General features: G+C 39.6%; 2 protein-coding genes and 1 pseudogene across 5 annotated transcripts; 2 read left to right on the top strand and 1 right to left on the bottom strand.

Annotated features, from left to right (window-relative positions):
* Positions 1-729: 729 nt before the first annotated feature.
* Positions 730-3,776, bottom strand: LOC137717581 (uncharacterized). 4 transcript variants are annotated; one of them, XM_068456992.2, is made up of 6 exons: positions 3,297-3,776; positions 2,437-2,535; positions 2,169-2,345; positions 1,983-2,081; positions 1,657-1,902; positions 730-1,400 (listed from the first exon to the last, which is right to left on the bottom strand). In XM_068456992.2, the coding sequence occupies exons 2-6, from the start codon at positions 2,497-2,499 to the stop codon at positions 1,101-1,103; spliced, it is 885 nt and encodes a 294-aa protein (XP_068313093.1). In that variant the 5' UTR covers positions 2,500-2,535; positions 3,297-3,776; the 3' UTR covers positions 730-1,100. The 4 variants fall into 4 exon arrangements, with proteins under 4 accessions (XP_068313093.1, XP_068313094.1, XP_088555012.1 ...); XM_068456993.2 differs by lacking the exon at positions 3,297-3,776 and adding an exon at positions 2,790-2,966; XM_088698886.1 differs by lacking the exon at positions 3,297-3,776 and adding an exon at positions 2,738-2,790.
* A 653-nt stretch (positions 3,777-4,429) lies between these two features.
* On the top strand, positions 4,430-7,523 carry LOC148695354 (peroxisomal membrane protein 11A pseudogene; annotated as a pseudogene).
* LOC137718063 (lysophospholipid acyltransferase LPEAT1-like) lies at positions 6,835-15,600 on the top strand. Its single transcript, XM_088698361.1, has 8 exons — positions 6,835-7,544; positions 12,942-13,548; positions 13,799-14,085; positions 14,233-14,350; positions 14,467-14,518; positions 14,753-14,844; positions 14,992-15,132; positions 15,285-15,600. Exons 2-8 carry the CDS (start codon positions 13,033-13,035, stop codon positions 15,390-15,392), a joined length of 1,314 nt encoding a protein of 437 aa, XP_088554487.1. The 5' UTR covers positions 6,835-7,544; positions 12,942-13,032; the 3' UTR covers positions 15,393-15,600.
* Positions 15,601-15,958: the final 358 nt, after the last annotated feature.

Genomic DNA, 15,958 nt, shown 5'->3' with positions numbered 1-15,958 from the left:
GGACAAAAGTATATAAATGGTAAAAGATTGCATTTTGAGCCCAAAAAAAAGATTGTATTTCGTGTCAATAACGAATCGAGACCCTTTCCGGATGTCACTGTTTGGAGTTCATGGATCGAGAAATTCGGACCATCTTATTTTAAATTGTGTGGTCTTTATTAGTCTATTTCAATGACTCACTTCACATAAATTAAAAGTTTATATCTCTTTTCCCCTTTTGAACGGTTAGAAATTTTCGGTCCATCGGCTACGAATTGCGAGATTCGGAGAGGATCCGAACATGTTGAAAACTCTAAAGCTGGTAAAAGGTTAATCTGTATTGTTTTTCCATGGTAAATCTTCCTTGGCTTGCCTTAGAGTCAAGGAAGATTTATCACATTCGTATAAAGACCACTTATTAATATTTAGATTTTATAAGATTTTATTTTTGGCCTTCGGACTAAAATGAGTGGAGAAAAAAGGTGCATGTGTTTATCATTTTTACATCCTAAATTAGAACTGTAAATTTTTACGTACAATCAGAATCTTAATTACATTCTGGCTGATTGGTCCAACCCACATCTAACGAGCCTTTAATTTCTTAATTGAAGTGAAATGATCCTAACATTTTATATAATAAAAAGTGTTTTACTCGATAATTTATTTTAAGGAGGTTTAACAAAACACTCCCGGTACTATTCACTTTTAACGAAAAACGACATTTATACATTTTCTAAGTAATATTCACTATACCTTTAAAAAGGGCTTTCCATTAAAAGGGAAGTTTTTTTGAATTTTTCATTAGTTTTCCTTTTATTTTATTGTTTACTCATGCAAAACTATATCTTTTTTGAGGATAGCAAATCGGTAATTTGATTTCTTAATAATAATGTAGCCACTAAACATGTTTAGTAGTAAGGTAACATGCACTTTTCCGATGCCTGCAAGAGAAAAACCCGCCACGAAGTAATAAAATTCCTGCCGGATCGTAGCTTGCAGCCTTTCAGAACCATCTCAACGAGTTAGTCCCTCTCACTTATTCCGATATACTTTATCAGCTCCCGCTATGGAAGATTCCGGTGCACCATCATGATCATGCGCTAAGAGTTGGGGCGGGAGACTCAGCTGGCTGCCGGTGTACGGCTCACTGGTTCTGGAGCCACCTCGGCTCCAGAACGCCCATTAGCACAATGTGGCAGCTTTTCATCGCGACCCCAAAATGCAGCTGATTTCACATCATCTTGATTCATTAATTTCGAGAATTCCTCGTGATCATAGTTTAGTATGGCCGGTCCTCCAAACTCAGTAGGGAGATTTTCCTCATCGAAATATTGTTTCATAAGCTCCACGCTATCTTTGTTCTTCGGGTAAACGAACTTAACCTTGTGGAATGTCTTGTTGTCCAAGAAATACTTCACAATCTGCACAAACAGAACGGGGCAAGATATCAAGTTGTCGTACTAGAAAAACTGTAGTGAATCTATCGTCAATGGGAGTGGTTTCAAGATTACAACCGCAATTCAAACTCGGTTGTCTGAGAAATATTGGATATGTGAACTTGGAATTGCCGCGAAAAGATCATGAGTTAGTGGAAACCAACATGATCAATGATTCTTCGAACAGAAGTAAATATTCAATGAAGCAGTGAAAAGCAACTAGGAAAAACTGAACTCAAACCTTCCAAAACGCTTCAAAGATGCGTGGGGGATTGTAGAGAAATGCTACTGCAAGTCTCTCGGGGTAGTGGTTCTGTAAAATATTGATGGTGTCTCGAGCTGATTTCACAGGCACGGTAGTACTTAGCGTCCACCCCGTGAAGTCAATCAGCCACGCCATTTGTTCTTGGCCCTCTGGAAGGTTGAATACAGCATTCTCAATCAGATACACCAGATGACGCATTTGATTGTCTATTGACACCGTGTTCTGCAATGTTTCTAGCAGCATTAATCTTCGGCCTAGTGAAAGCCAAAGAATCAGAAATATGATTAGGCAACCCTTAATACCTGCATTCCCGGTCTCAGTATAAGAACACTCCTCCCACTACGATCGCGAAAACTTGCTCTGTAAACTTTCCCAGTCTCGCCTTCACTTGCAACTTCGGGCTGACAAACACAACAATCACGCCAACACTCAGCTAGAAACGTAAGCATCAGAAACAGAAACCATTGTAACAAGTAAAGCAATTTTACCCAGCGGATGTCCTCGGGCTTATAGGTTGACCTCCATTTGAGTGTTTCATCCAACATTTTCTTCGCTTTGTCCACGTTCCAATTTCGCGCCTCCAAGTACCTCCTGAAGCATGCATCAGTGCAGAACTGTAAACTGCGTCCAGATAGCGGTCCAATCGCAGCCTTCAGCTCATTGATCTGCACATAAATTTCAATTCATAAACTCAACGAAGAAAGATTTTTTTCACCTTTCCTTGAAAACTTGTAAACTTTTCAAACTTTTCATTACCTTAGCCTCGTGCTTCAACGGATCGTTCACTTGCAGATGAGAACCGCTCCAGAGGCGCAACATGTTCACAGATTTTTCGATATCAAAGTTCAACTTCACCTACAACATCAAGCATTCACACAAGAACATATTAGCTGCTCGTTTACTAGACTTGTAGGATCAGAGACTTTTCCTAAAACGCCATAAACCAGAGGAGTATTCAGTTTCATGTCATCCAATCGTACAAAGCTTCAAAAGAACAGACTTACATAAAACGGGGACGCCTAGAGACACGACCAAAGCTTATAAAAAACAGACTTACATGAAACGAGGATGCTAGTGACACGACCAAAGCTTATAAAATACAGACTTACATGAAACGAGACGTCAGGAGGCTCAAGGGGTAGAAAATAATAAATAAATGAGGAGAAATCACGCAAATTGCGGTGTTAGATCAACCAACGGAGCATGACTCAACCAACCCAACCCCATCTTAGAAGTCGATGAATAAAACAGTCCATGTTCCAGAAAAAAATGACCCTTTTAATTATAATTCAAAACAATGTGAAGGGAAGAAAACTAAATGAGATATTTGCAGATATTGGGCCCCAGAGACAGGAGGTGTTGGTAGTCAAAAGGGTAGTCTTCTTTTTCCATATTCAAGCTCAATTCTTTTGACTTTTATTTAGGTTATCCAGAAGCACTACAGAAACCCCAGAATTTCGAATTTCTAATTTTCTACTAATATCTGCATTAAAAATAATATAAAAAAAAGCCAAAAAATTCCAGTCTTCAGTAATTTTCATAGTAAATATGCAATAAAAACAGATTAAAAACATAAAAACAGGCACAAAACATGAACACAGGGAGTTCAATCCTACCTGCAATCCAAGCCTCCGAGCTTGCCAATTGCCAGATGAAGAGAGAGAGAGAGAGAGAGAGAGAGAAATGTGATGACTTTTTGTGAGACTAACAGGAGAAACAGGTGAAGAAAGAAGATAAAAGGGTGAAAGACTGAAGCTTTCTGGTGTCTTGATATGGCAGGTCCTCCAGATATACTGGGTCTCCTTTCCTTTCCACAGAGAGAGAGAGTGTGTACGCGTGTGTGCGAAGTCCAATCCCTTGGCTCTGCTGCTTTCCTTTTGCTATCGGCAATGCTATTGCTCGGTGATGTTTGGAGCAGTGACAGGCGGCCGAAATCACCTCACGTGTTTTTCACGCACTTTATGCTGCGTCTGTCCGAAGTCCAATCTCATCGCTCTTCTGCTTTCCTACGTTCCTCTGTTCTTCTTGGAGGCAATGCTAGAAATAGTGGCGGGTGATGTTTCCATCAAATGACAGGCGACCGAACGCACCCACCCCCCACGTGGTGTTTCACGCACTTTATGCTGAAGAGAGAATCCTCGCCGGATTGTCGTTGTGAGGATCCGAATCTTTTAATTATATCTGTTTATTATACATTATGTGATCAATTTTTATCAAGTATTATTTATATTTAATTTTAAATTTACAATAATTTCTGACAGTACAATGTCCAATTAACATATATGATTTGAGGATCTCCAAAATCCTCACGTATCCTCTCTCAAGTATGCTGCACCTGTGGCCTGTGCAAGAGAATCAAGTAGAAAACTTTTAAGTGTTTCGAAAAATGTCAAAATACGAATAGTTAAATTATCTTTTAGTATTTAATCACTTGTGTCATGACATTAGATTTCGTTTGGTGGGTTGAATATGATGAGTTGTGATTAATTAAAATAAACTTGAGTTCGTTGGGTAGAAATATGAGATGAACGTAACTAGATAAAATAGATTATAAATCCTTAACAGAGTAGGTTATCTAATTTATCATTGTACATGAGTTAGAAATCATGTCTTATAAATTTCTGTCAATCCAATTATATTTCTATGACCCAATCTCATCCAGTTCATCAAACATACCATTAATGTAGCGAACGTATTTTCTGTAAATTAAAAAATTATCGGAATCAAGGGTCTTGGTGGGTCTTGGTTAATGTGCAACGAAGCAGATTCTGGATGGTTGTTTGACGACATTCTTGGACATTGGAATGGAGGAAAGTTGGAGGAAAGAGTACATGGAGGGAAAATGAACAAGACGAGAGTGAGGAAAAGTAAACCGGTGAGTCGGCAATGCATGACTATGTGGTCGACGTATTGGGTAAGTGGTGGGCGCTGCATAACAAACAAAACAACACAACACAACAAAATGACTTGACTCACCATTAATCACTAGGCTTTTCCAGGTAAGTTAATCGATTTGACATTTTTCGAAAGAGCGTCAGTTATTCACATGCAAATCATTTGTTTTTTTCACTAAAAAGTAATGTATGGTAATTTGTTCAAAATGTGTAACTAATAACTTTTTTGTCCAGACACGATACAAGTGTTAGATTATTCTAGTAGTAATAATGTGTTTTTTAACAAATTGTGTTACAGGTTCAAATCATCTCCTTCTTTGTTAGAAAAAGACCTACAATGAAGGACATAATTTATGAGTCATCAACCAAATTCAAAGAAATATGTTGTAGTATTGCATTTCACCAAATCCAAGGGTCACGAAAGTAAACTAATTCACAAATTTCTTCTTAGACATGACACGAAACTAAAATTCATCACAAATTAAAGAAACCACCAACATAAACATGAAGAACAGGCGTCGTAAAGACTGAAAAAACAAGCGTTTGAAAATCATTTATCATAAAACTCGAATTATAATTAGTTAGTTGGATATGATCTACAACGATCTCTTTGTAAGCCCAATTACTCATAAAAAAGCTAGTCAGCCCAATTACTTATCACAAAAGCCCATCTACGAAACTCCGAGAAATAAATAAATAAACAATATTTGGTGGCCTGCAAAACATAAAACTACCTGTGACGCGTGAGAGATTTTTTAGTGTGATTGGTACACGAGGTGGTACATCACGTATCATTATATAAATTGTGAGATATGTGTGCTAAAAAATTAATAATTTAAAAAATGAAAATTTCCACCACTTTTATTAAAACACGTGGTGTACCACTTGTGTTCCCGTCACAATGAAAATTTTCTCGATGGGCGAGAGATTTTTCAGTGTGACCGGTAAACAAGATGGTACACCACGTGTCACTATACAAATTGTGCGATATGTGTGCTAAAAAGTTAATAACTTAAAAAATGAAACTTTTCACCACTTCTGTTAAAACACGTGATTTGCTATTTGTGTTCTTGTCACAATGAAAAATTTCTCGATAGACGAGAGATTTTTTTGGATCAACGAATAACTACGCCAAATCAACAAAAGTGACACTCTAAGTCACTTGGCTATAACCATGTGGTTGAATACAAGGCAGGTGCTCAAAACATTGTTCCTGATGCACTTTCAAGGAAAGAGGAAATTCACATGTTGATGGGATTGTCACAACCAGATTTTGGGGGTATTGAAGAGATACAAAAGGCTTGCACAAATGATCTTGAAGCTTCAGTTATTTTCGGTAACATTCAGAACAACCAACCGCACCCAAAAAATTACTCTATTCAAAATGGCATGATGTATTATAAGCATCGACTTTTCGTTCCTCAAACTTCACAGTGGCGCCACACATTACTCCAAGAATTCCATTCCTCTGTCACTGCAGGGCACTCAGGATATTATTTCTTATACATTTTTTTTGTTCCGTTTGAATATTTACGGTTTTGATTTAACCGTTTTGTATTTCTTCAGTTTTGATTCTTTAAGATTTTCAAGCTCTTGAATCTCAAAAATTTGCAACGCATATTTTATTGTCTTGCATATTTTTTACATAAGAAAAAGAAACAACAGTTTATTATTTTTTAAAATTGAGTTCTGAAAGCAACATATAGAAAATGTGTGAGTTCGAAGGTTCTTTCATTGTGCAAGGAAAAACCTATCAGAAGAAGAAGGTTCTAAGTTGTTTTATCTTGGGGGCGAAGTGGTGTTTATGAACTGCTTGCACACTTTGGGCAGAGCTGCGAAATGTCTTAAAGAGAACGACTTAGTCCGCGACTCATCTCAATAATCATTCACCACTCAAGACTTTTAAATTTTTTCGGATAACTTCATTCCTTTCTATTTCAGTTTTCAAGGTATTATGGCCCTTTTAAGATTTTAGCAAGAGTTGGCAAAGTGGCAGATCGTCTGCAGTTTCCTCACAATTCCATAATTCATAATGTGTTTCATGTGTCACCGTTCTCAGCGGGGTGGATTTTGTTAAAATGCTTGAAATAAACATGTTGGAATAATGGTAGGCTAGTCAATTTTCTTGTTCAAAGTTAGGCAAGTTAGGTTAGTCAAGCAAGTTAGGTAAGTTAGACAAAATTAGGCTTATGTTCTTTTTCTTCCCTATATATATGTTTCATCTTGTAATTGTTTATATCAAGCAAATATACAAAATCATCTTCAACACTTCTCTCTCATAGCTTAAACCCTAGAACCCACGAAACCCTAGCAGGTTCATATTTTATCAGATTTGATGCGGACAATTACAATTAGACCCTTATATGATATATCTATTATCTAGCTGGCATACTGTATATCTTTTCCCATACAGTAGGGTGCAGAGCATTAAATCATTAGGGTTTCCATTTCATTCTTCTGCATATCTGTAAGGTTGCGCCTCTTTGATAGCTATGAGAAATATGACAGCACTTTTATCTTTGATTTCCTCATTGCATTTACTTCTAGGTTAATTTTCTTGAAAAGATCATACCAAGATCATACCAGAGGCACTCGCGGAGTTTGCAGAAGATCAGCGCCTGGGCCGAGTTCATCGGGTACGCCGGCAGCATTTCGTTGAAATTTAGGGATTTGAATTGGTTCTCGGATGACGATAAGTTCGTGAAATCGAGCATTGAGATCGCGATCACGAGGGGGAACGGGTGCGAGGAAGAGAAGCAGAGGTTGAGTAAATTGTGTGAGAAGAAAATGATGAAGAGGCTCTCTGTGGTTCAAGATTCGGCGGATGCGTTAATGGCGTTGGCGGATATCCGGGACGGCGGGGGACCGTTCCTGGGGCCGCTTTCGGTGTCGCTGGCCGGGATGTTATCGGCTCTGATTAGCACTCACAAAAATTGGGTGTCTTGCTGAGATTCATGGCCATTTTACAAGGTACGGTTGCTGGACACTTTCTTTGTTAATTTGGTTATTAATAATTGAGCAGTTTTAGAGTTTGTGCTGCAAATACGGATTGTTACAGGCAGCGGTGAATAAGAATTTTTATAGCACCTTCTGAATTATCGTAAGTGATTTTTGCATGCTTTTTTTTTAACAACACCATCAAAGCCTTAATTCATTAAGTTGAGTCGGTTACGACGTCATAGTGTTTGGTTTAGCGCCAAATCTATTATGAACTTCAAATACTTAATGTTTTTTTTAAAGTCTTTTTTTAAAGTTTTCTAAGTTTTCTTCAATCTCTTTTGTCCTGATTCTCTGACTCAAAATCACATTTTATAACCGAAGCATGTGAAAGTCGTTGTTCATATTTTCTAAATGATAAAAAAATCAAATGAAGTGACAACTTATTGTTGGAAATTCAAATCAAAATAGGTTGCTATTGTTGAAAATCAATGTCAAAGTTAGGCATTGAAAGTTAGGCAATGTTAGGTATGGTTGAATAAAAATTATTAGGTGCAATTAATGTGTTTTGTGTGGTAATAAATAATCTTAGTTTAATCATTTGGTTTGCTATAAATACCCAAGTTCTCAAGCATTGTAAATCATCCCATCCAAATCCCACTTCCAATTGTGAAGAAGCTTGTAAGCTTTCTTATTCCAATAGTTTGTAAACCTTTTCATATATCAAAGTCCAAGTGTTTTGCCAAAGCTTGTTGCTTCCCTCCTTTCTCTATTTCTTTCTTTGTCCAATTTTATTTGAGAGTGCAAAGTGCAAGAGGTGTGATAGAGTTTGTAAACTTATCACCCACATATTTTGGTATTGAGTTAGTAAACTGTAAAATACCAACAATTGGTATCAGAGCCAGAATACCATTCTGGCAGGTGCAGCAGTTATGGCGTCCAACTTAATGCAACTCCAAGTTCCCACATTGAAGAAAGAAAATTATGAAAGATGGTGCATCCAATTCAAAGCATTGTTTGGATCACAGGAGCTATGGGAAGTTGTCAGTAGTGGGTATGTTGTACCCACTGCCGAGCAAGAAGCCGTATATACTGCGGATCAAAGGAACACTCTCAAGGACTTACGAAAGAAGGACCAAAAGGCGTTGTATCTTCTATACCAGGGTTTGGAAGATTCAACGTTCGAGAAGGTTGCAGAAGCAACAACGAGCAAGCAAGTATGGGATACACTCAGTACAATCTACAAAGGAGTAGATCGAGTCAAGAAAGTGAGGTTACAATCACTTCGAGCAGATTTTGAAACTGCTCATATGAATGAAGGGGAGAGCATCTCCGACTATCACTCAAGGCTCATTGTGATAGTAAATCAGATGAGGAGAAATGGCGAGAGACTCGATGAAGTACGAGTTGTGGAGAAGATACTCCGGTCACTCACATCTAAGTTTGAGCATGTGGTGACTGCCATTGAGGAATCCAAGGATTTGGAGGTGATGAGCGCAGAAGAGCTACTAGGATCCTTCCTAGTTCACGAGCAACGCATTCAGAAGAATGCAAGCCCCACAACGCTAGAGCAAGCTTTGGAGTCAAAGTTGAATATTGACAAACCAAATAAAGGTCGTGGGCAGTGGAACTCACGTCGTGGGAGCTCATCCAACCGTAGCCGAGGACGAGCCCGAGGAAGAGGTCGAGGCTATACACAAAATCAAGGTCAGTCTCAGGAGTGGAGATCTACTCGAGGAAAGGCGCATATCCAGTGTCACAACTGTAAGCAATATGGACATTATGCCAATGAATGTTCACATAAAAATGGTGAGCATGTCAACATGGCAGAATCAAGTGGAAATACTGATGAAGAACTTACAGTCTTACTAGCACACCATGATTCCAGTAGCCAACAAGATGTTTGGTATTTGGACTCTGGTGCAAGCAATCACATGTGTGGAAAGAAGGAGTTTTTTGCCGAACTCAAAAAAGGGGCCTATGGATCTGTAAGTCTTGGTGACTCCTCAAAGTTGCCAGTTGAAGGCAAAGGGAAGATCAAGATCATCCAGAAGGATGGAAGAGAAGAATACATCTCCGATACCTACTACATACCAGGTATGAAGAGCAACATTCTGAGCATTGGTCAACTTCTCCAGAAAGGGTACATTATACATATGGAGAACATGCTTCTCACTCTCAGGAATGCAAGGAGAAAGCTTATTGCACGTGTTCGAATGTCAAAGAACCGGATGTTTCCGTTGAATTTGAACACAAAGATTGGAAGCTGCAACATCGGTGTAATGGAAGATGAGTCATGGAAATGGCATCTTCGATTTGGCCATCTTAATTTCAATGGCCTAAAGTTGCTGTCAAGTGGAGGAATGGTTCGTGGTCTACCCCAGATTGAAGCCACACGCCAAGTATGTGAAGGTTGTGTGCTTGGCAAGCAAGCACGACTATCGTTCCCTGTTGGTGATACATGGAGAGCAAAGGCACCACTGCAGTTGGTGCACACAGATATATGTGGTCCATTGGATCCCATGTCTTATGGAGGTAATAGGTATTTTATTACCTTCATTGATGATTTCAGTAGAAAGACTTGGGTCTATTTTCTCAAGGAGAAGTCAGCTGCCCTAAAAATTTTCAAGGAGTTCAAGGCACTCACAGAGGCAGAAAGTAACCACAAGCTTGTGGCTGTGAGATCAGATAGAGGTGGAGAGTACACCTCCAATGCTTTCCAAGCATACTGCAAGGAGCAAGGAATTAGGCATCAACTTACTGCTGCCTATACCCCACAGCAAAATGGGATAGCCGAAAGAAAGAATCGAACCATCCTTGACATGACAAGGTCCATGCTTAAGGAGAAGAATTTGCCAAAAGAGTTATGGGCAGAAGCTGTAGCTTGTTCGATTTATTTGTTGAATCGATGTCCAACAAAGAGTGTCAAGAGGATGACACCACAAGAGGCTTGGAGTGGATACAAGCCGAATGTTACACACCTAAGAATTTTTGGGTGTGTTGCATATGCTCAAGTTCCAGAAGCCAAGAGGAGGAAACTTGATGATAGAGGTGAGAAGTGTGTGTTTGTGGGCTATAGTGAAGAGTCCAAGGCATACAAGCTCTACAACCCACTAACTGGCAAACTAGTGGTTAGTAGAGATGTCATCTTCAGTGAGGAAGAGACATGGACGTGGAACAACAAAGAAGTCAGTAAAGAGAAGATCGTCTCCACTGATTTTGAAGAACCAGAAGTTGTACCACCGATTGAGCAACAGCCTGCTCAAACAATCACAACAACTCCAGTGCACAGAATTGCAAGGAGTGGTCCTACATCTAGTGAGGAAAGCAGCTCCTCAACTCCAGTGAGGTTAAGGAGTCTCATAGAGATTTATGGACAAGAAGAAGAAGAAGAAACCAACCTTTTCTGCTTGTATGCAGACCACGAGCCTTTCTCATTCAATGAAGCTGTGGAAGAAGATTGTTGGAAAAAAGCCATGGAAGAAGAGATCCATGCCATCGAGAAGAATGACACTTGGGAGCTGACAAAGCTCCCACCAAATCAGAAGGCAATTGGTGTCAAGTGGGTTTACAAGATCAAACGCACTGCAGATGGGAGTGTGGATCGATACAAATCAAGGCTTGTAGCAAAGGGCTACAAACAGAAGTATGGAGTGGACTATGATGAAGTCTATGCTCCAGTTGCGAGACTTGACACGGTAAGATTGCTAATCTCTCTTGCCGCACATCATAAATGGAAAATTTATCAACTAGATGTCAAGTCAGCCTTCCTTAATGGAGTACTTGAGGAAGAAGTGTACGTGGAACAACCGGAAGGCTTCCAAGTACAAGGAGAAGAAGATAAGGTGTATCGTTTGAAGAAGGCTTTGTACGGCCTCAAGCAAGCACCACGAGCTTGGAACTCAAGGATCGACAACTACCTTCACCAAAATGGATTTCAGAAATGTCCATACGAGCATTCAGTTTACATGAAGAATGGTGAAAAGGGGGAGTTCTTAATTATTTGTCTCTATGTAGATGATTTATTGTTTACAGGAAACAATGAGGCAATGTTCCATGAGTTCAAGCAATCCATGTTCAGTGAATTCGAGATGACTGACAATGGATTAATGTCATACTTTCTTGGCATAGAAGTGAAGCAAGAAAGTGATGGTATCTACATCTCTCAACAAAGGTACATGAGAGACATATTGAAGAAGTTCAATATGGACAAGTGCAACACTGTCAATACCCCAGTCGCAACTGGATTGAAGCTGTCCAAAGGAGGAGAGGGTGAGTTTGTAAACTCAACAGTGTACAAAAGCCTCGTTGGAAGCCTAAGGTACCTTACAATCACAAGACCTGATATAGTTTATGGTGTTGGACTCGTGAGTCGATACATGGAAACACCAAGGGAGTCTCATTGGCTGGCCGCCAAGAGAATTTTGAGGTACATAAGAGGTACTCTAAACTATGGTCTATTTTATAATTTTGGTGAAGATGCAAAATTATTTGGTTATTCAGATAGTGATTGGGGAGGTGACCAAGATGAAAGGAAAAGCACAACTGGCTATGTGTTTTTTCTAGGATCAACAGCTTTCTCATGGACTTCAAAGAAGCAATCAATTGTTGCTTTGTCATCATGTGAAGCCGAGTATGTTGCTGTAGCCTCAACCGTGTGTGAGGCAATTTGGTTAAGAAATCTGTTGAAGTCAGTGTGTCATCCACAAGTGGAATCGACTGTGATTCACGTAGATAACGTGTCTGCAATCAAACTTGCAAAGAATCCTGTTCAACATGGAAGGAGCAAGCACATTGATACCAGGTTCCATTTTCTAAGGGACCATGTGAAGCAAAAGACAATTGAACTTGTCTACTGTCACACCAAGGAACAAGTGGCAGACATCTTCACAAAGCCATTGCCAATTGAAACATTCCGGCTACTGCGTGAAATGCTAGGAATGAAGGCGTTTTGATTTGAGGAGGTGTGTTGGAAATTCAAATCAAAATAGGTTGCTATTGTTGAAAATCAATGTCAAAGTTAGGCATTGAAAGTTAGGCAATGTTAGGTATGGTTGAATAAAAATTATTAGGTGCAATTAATGTGTTTTGTGTGGTAATAAATAATCTTAGTTTAATCATTTGGTTTGCTATAAATACCCAAGTTCTCAAGCATTGTAAATCATCCCATCCAAATCCCACTTCCAATTGTGAAGAAGCTTGTAAGCTTTCTTATTCCAATAGTTTGTAAACCTTTTCATATATCAAAGTCCAAGTGTTTTGCCAAAGCTTGTTGCTTCCCTCCTTTCTCTATTTCTTTCTTTGTCCAATTTTATTTGAGAGTGCAAAGTGCAAGAGGTGTGATAGAGTTTGTAAACTTATCACCCACATATTTTGGTATTGAGTTAGTAAACTGTAAAATACCAACACTTATGTGTGGTGCCTAACCAGCAGCAAGCTCTCACCCCCGCGCAACCAGAATCTACCCCCCGGACTCGGACCTCCTTCCAATTTGTGTTTCTTTTTCTTTTTTTTTTTGCTGATGGAGTCCGAACTCAAACTCCTCAATTCCAAACCGGCCAAGCAGGACCGCAACGACGGTCCGGCGTCCAAGGACGACCGCCCGCTCCTCAAACCCGACCCAGCCTCCTCCGTCTCCGCCGAGGAGCTCCAGGAGCTAGAGAAGAAATGCGCGGCGTACGTGCGACGCGATGTGTACGGCACCATGGGACGCGGTGAATTGCCGGTGAAGGAGAAGGTGCTGCTAGGTCTCGCTATGGTGACTCTGGTTCCGATACGCGTGGTGCTGGCCACGACGCTGTTGGTGCTGTTCTTGATTTGCCAGATTTGCACGATTTGCACGCTCTTCAAAGTCCCCAATCGCGACGAGCAGGAGCAGGAGGATTACGCGCACATGCGGGGCTGGCGGCAGACCGTGATTGTCCAGTGCGGCCGCGCCTTATCCAGAGCCATGCTCTTCGTCTTTGGCTTCTATTGGATCAACGAGCCATATCGGATACCATCGGATTCCGAACCCAAACAGCTTCAGGGGCACTTGTAACTCCATAACACTTGATGTCCGCTACACCTTGGAAGAACCCGCCGTTCTTTTCACGATCAAACAGGTTCTTGAATGCACGTTCGTTCATGAAACGGGAAAACGGTTTGTCAACAATGAGGAAATGTAGTATAATCTCCCCACCGTTTCCTGCCGTATTCTTATCCATCGGATTTATAGCTAAATTTTGTATTATATATTTATATTTTTAGTTTGTACTTGTTTTAATTTGTAACCCTTTTTTTAAATTGTACCAATTTTCTTTTTTAGTTTTAATTTGTACCCATATATTAATTTCTTTTTGTGTCTATACTTTTCAAACTTCTATCGGATACCATCGCTGAACCCGATGGATAAGAATAAGGCTGGAAACGGTGGGGAGATTATACTACATTTCTTTATTGTTGACAAACCATTTTCCCGGTTCATGAACCAACGTGCATTCAAGAACCTGTTTGATCGTGAAAAGAACCGCGGCTTCTTCGAAGGTGTAGCGGACATCAAGTGTTATGGAGCCATGCTCTTCGGCCTCATCAGGTTGGTTGCATTCGCTTCCGCTTGCTTTAATTTCGTCATACTTCTGAAAATCTGTAGTTTCTCTCCATCATATTTATGGGAGGTAGTGGAATTCAAGTTCCGATTGTTGTTTTTGACAGCAAGTGCTTCGGTTGTGTCTATGTTCAGCGAGAGTCAAAGTCACCCGACTTCAAGGGAGTTGTCGTGGATGCTCCCTGTTTTTGATAGTTTTCTGATCACTCTCAAGGTGCACGTCATAAATCTTGCGTTATTTGCGGTATGCAAGGTGAAAACTGTGATCAATCACGAGTGGATATGACACACGAACAGTATATAACGAGTTTTCGGTTGTGTTACTTGTATGACAATGTTGTTTGATTAATAATTGGATATTATTTGCAGGTACTGTGGCTGAAAGAGTTAAAGAAGCACATCAGAATAATGATTTTCCCAGGTTATAGTTTTAAACACTCTATTATAAGAAAGCCCAATTAATGAGTTTTCGGCTGTCCTCGTTCTTGGATGTTCAAATCATCGTTTATTAATTTATGTGCTTGGAATGGAACACAAGTTTTCAACCACGCTGAAACTGGTCTGCGATTCATTCGTTAGCGGACGTGCACAATATTGTCAGCGATGCTTATACTACTGTTACGTGGTATTTGTTTTATCATTAATCTTTCTACAGAGGGAACATTCCTGGCAAAAGCTCCAGTTCTTCCGGTGATTCTTAGGTATCCTTACCGCAGATTTAGTCCTGCATGGGTCTCAATATCTGGGGTGAGTGTTTCTTAACCAATTTGCATGGGTCTCAATATCTGGGATAATTATACATAACAAAAATAGTAAGAATTCAACATGTCAGGCATATAGCCTTTCGGCCTTCCGGGCTTCTAATTTTGGTTACCTCATTTACTTTATTTTCAGGTTCGCCACGTGATACTTCTTCTCTGTCAATTTGTAAATCACATAGAGGTCACAAGGTTACCTGTTTATTACCCCTCACAAGAAGAAAAGGATGATCCAAAACTCTACGCCAGTAATGTCAGAAGATTGATGGCCAATGAGGTACATGTTTCCCCCAGAAAGTATACTATGAAAGCAAAGTTTAAAGCTTTTTCTCGCTTGAGAGCGTGACCATCAACTAGGTAGAGATATGAATCGTGCGAGCTCCTGGTGTTTGTAACTTGATTCCATGTGTGCTTTTGTTTTGTTTACAGGGCAACACGACTTTATCAGATATTGGACTTGCCGAGAAGCGGGTGTATCATGCTGCTCTTAGTGGTAATAATAGCCGTCCTAGTCTTTTGCATCAGAAAGACGATTGATAAAATTCAGGGCCTCGCTCCCATATGATATCTAGTCGCAGTTGAGTGTCCTAGTTTTCGTTCATGATTGCACTAGCCACAGTGAGGGGTGTGCAATTATTGACTTGTAATTCCATGCTTATGGAAACTGTGCCCTTTAACGCTAAAATCTTCGAAATATTTGTATTTTCACCATGTTAAAAATGCATTGCAACCCCCTTAGAAGAAACTTCGCACCTGTTGATCTGAAGCATCTCTTTCATGTTCATGCAGGTTTGTTTTCCCAATGCTAACTTGGATCGTCATCTGTATATTCATGTATGATTCTATTTGTTATAGGGAAAAATTAAAACTGATATGGACTGCAGAAGAATTATTTTTCGAAAAATGTCAAAATACAAGTAGTTAAATTATATTTTAGTATTTAATCACTTGTGTCATGACTTAGGTCCCCGTTTGGTGGGTTAAATATGATGAGTTGTGATTAAATAAAATAAACTTAACTTTAGTCTGTTATTCGTTGGGTAGAAATATGAGATGGACATAACTAGATAAAATAGATTATAAATTCATAACAAAGTAGATTA

Source organism: Pyrus communis, chromosome 8 (genome assembly GCF_041283825.1).
Source record: "Pyrus communis isolate YQ-2024b chromosome 8, ASM4128382v1, whole genome shotgun sequence".
In the NCBI taxonomy this organism is placed as follows: domain Eukaryota; kingdom Viridiplantae; phylum Streptophyta; class Magnoliopsida; order Rosales; family Rosaceae; genus Pyrus; species Pyrus communis.
This window is presented reverse-complemented; position numbering and strand designations above follow the sequence as displayed.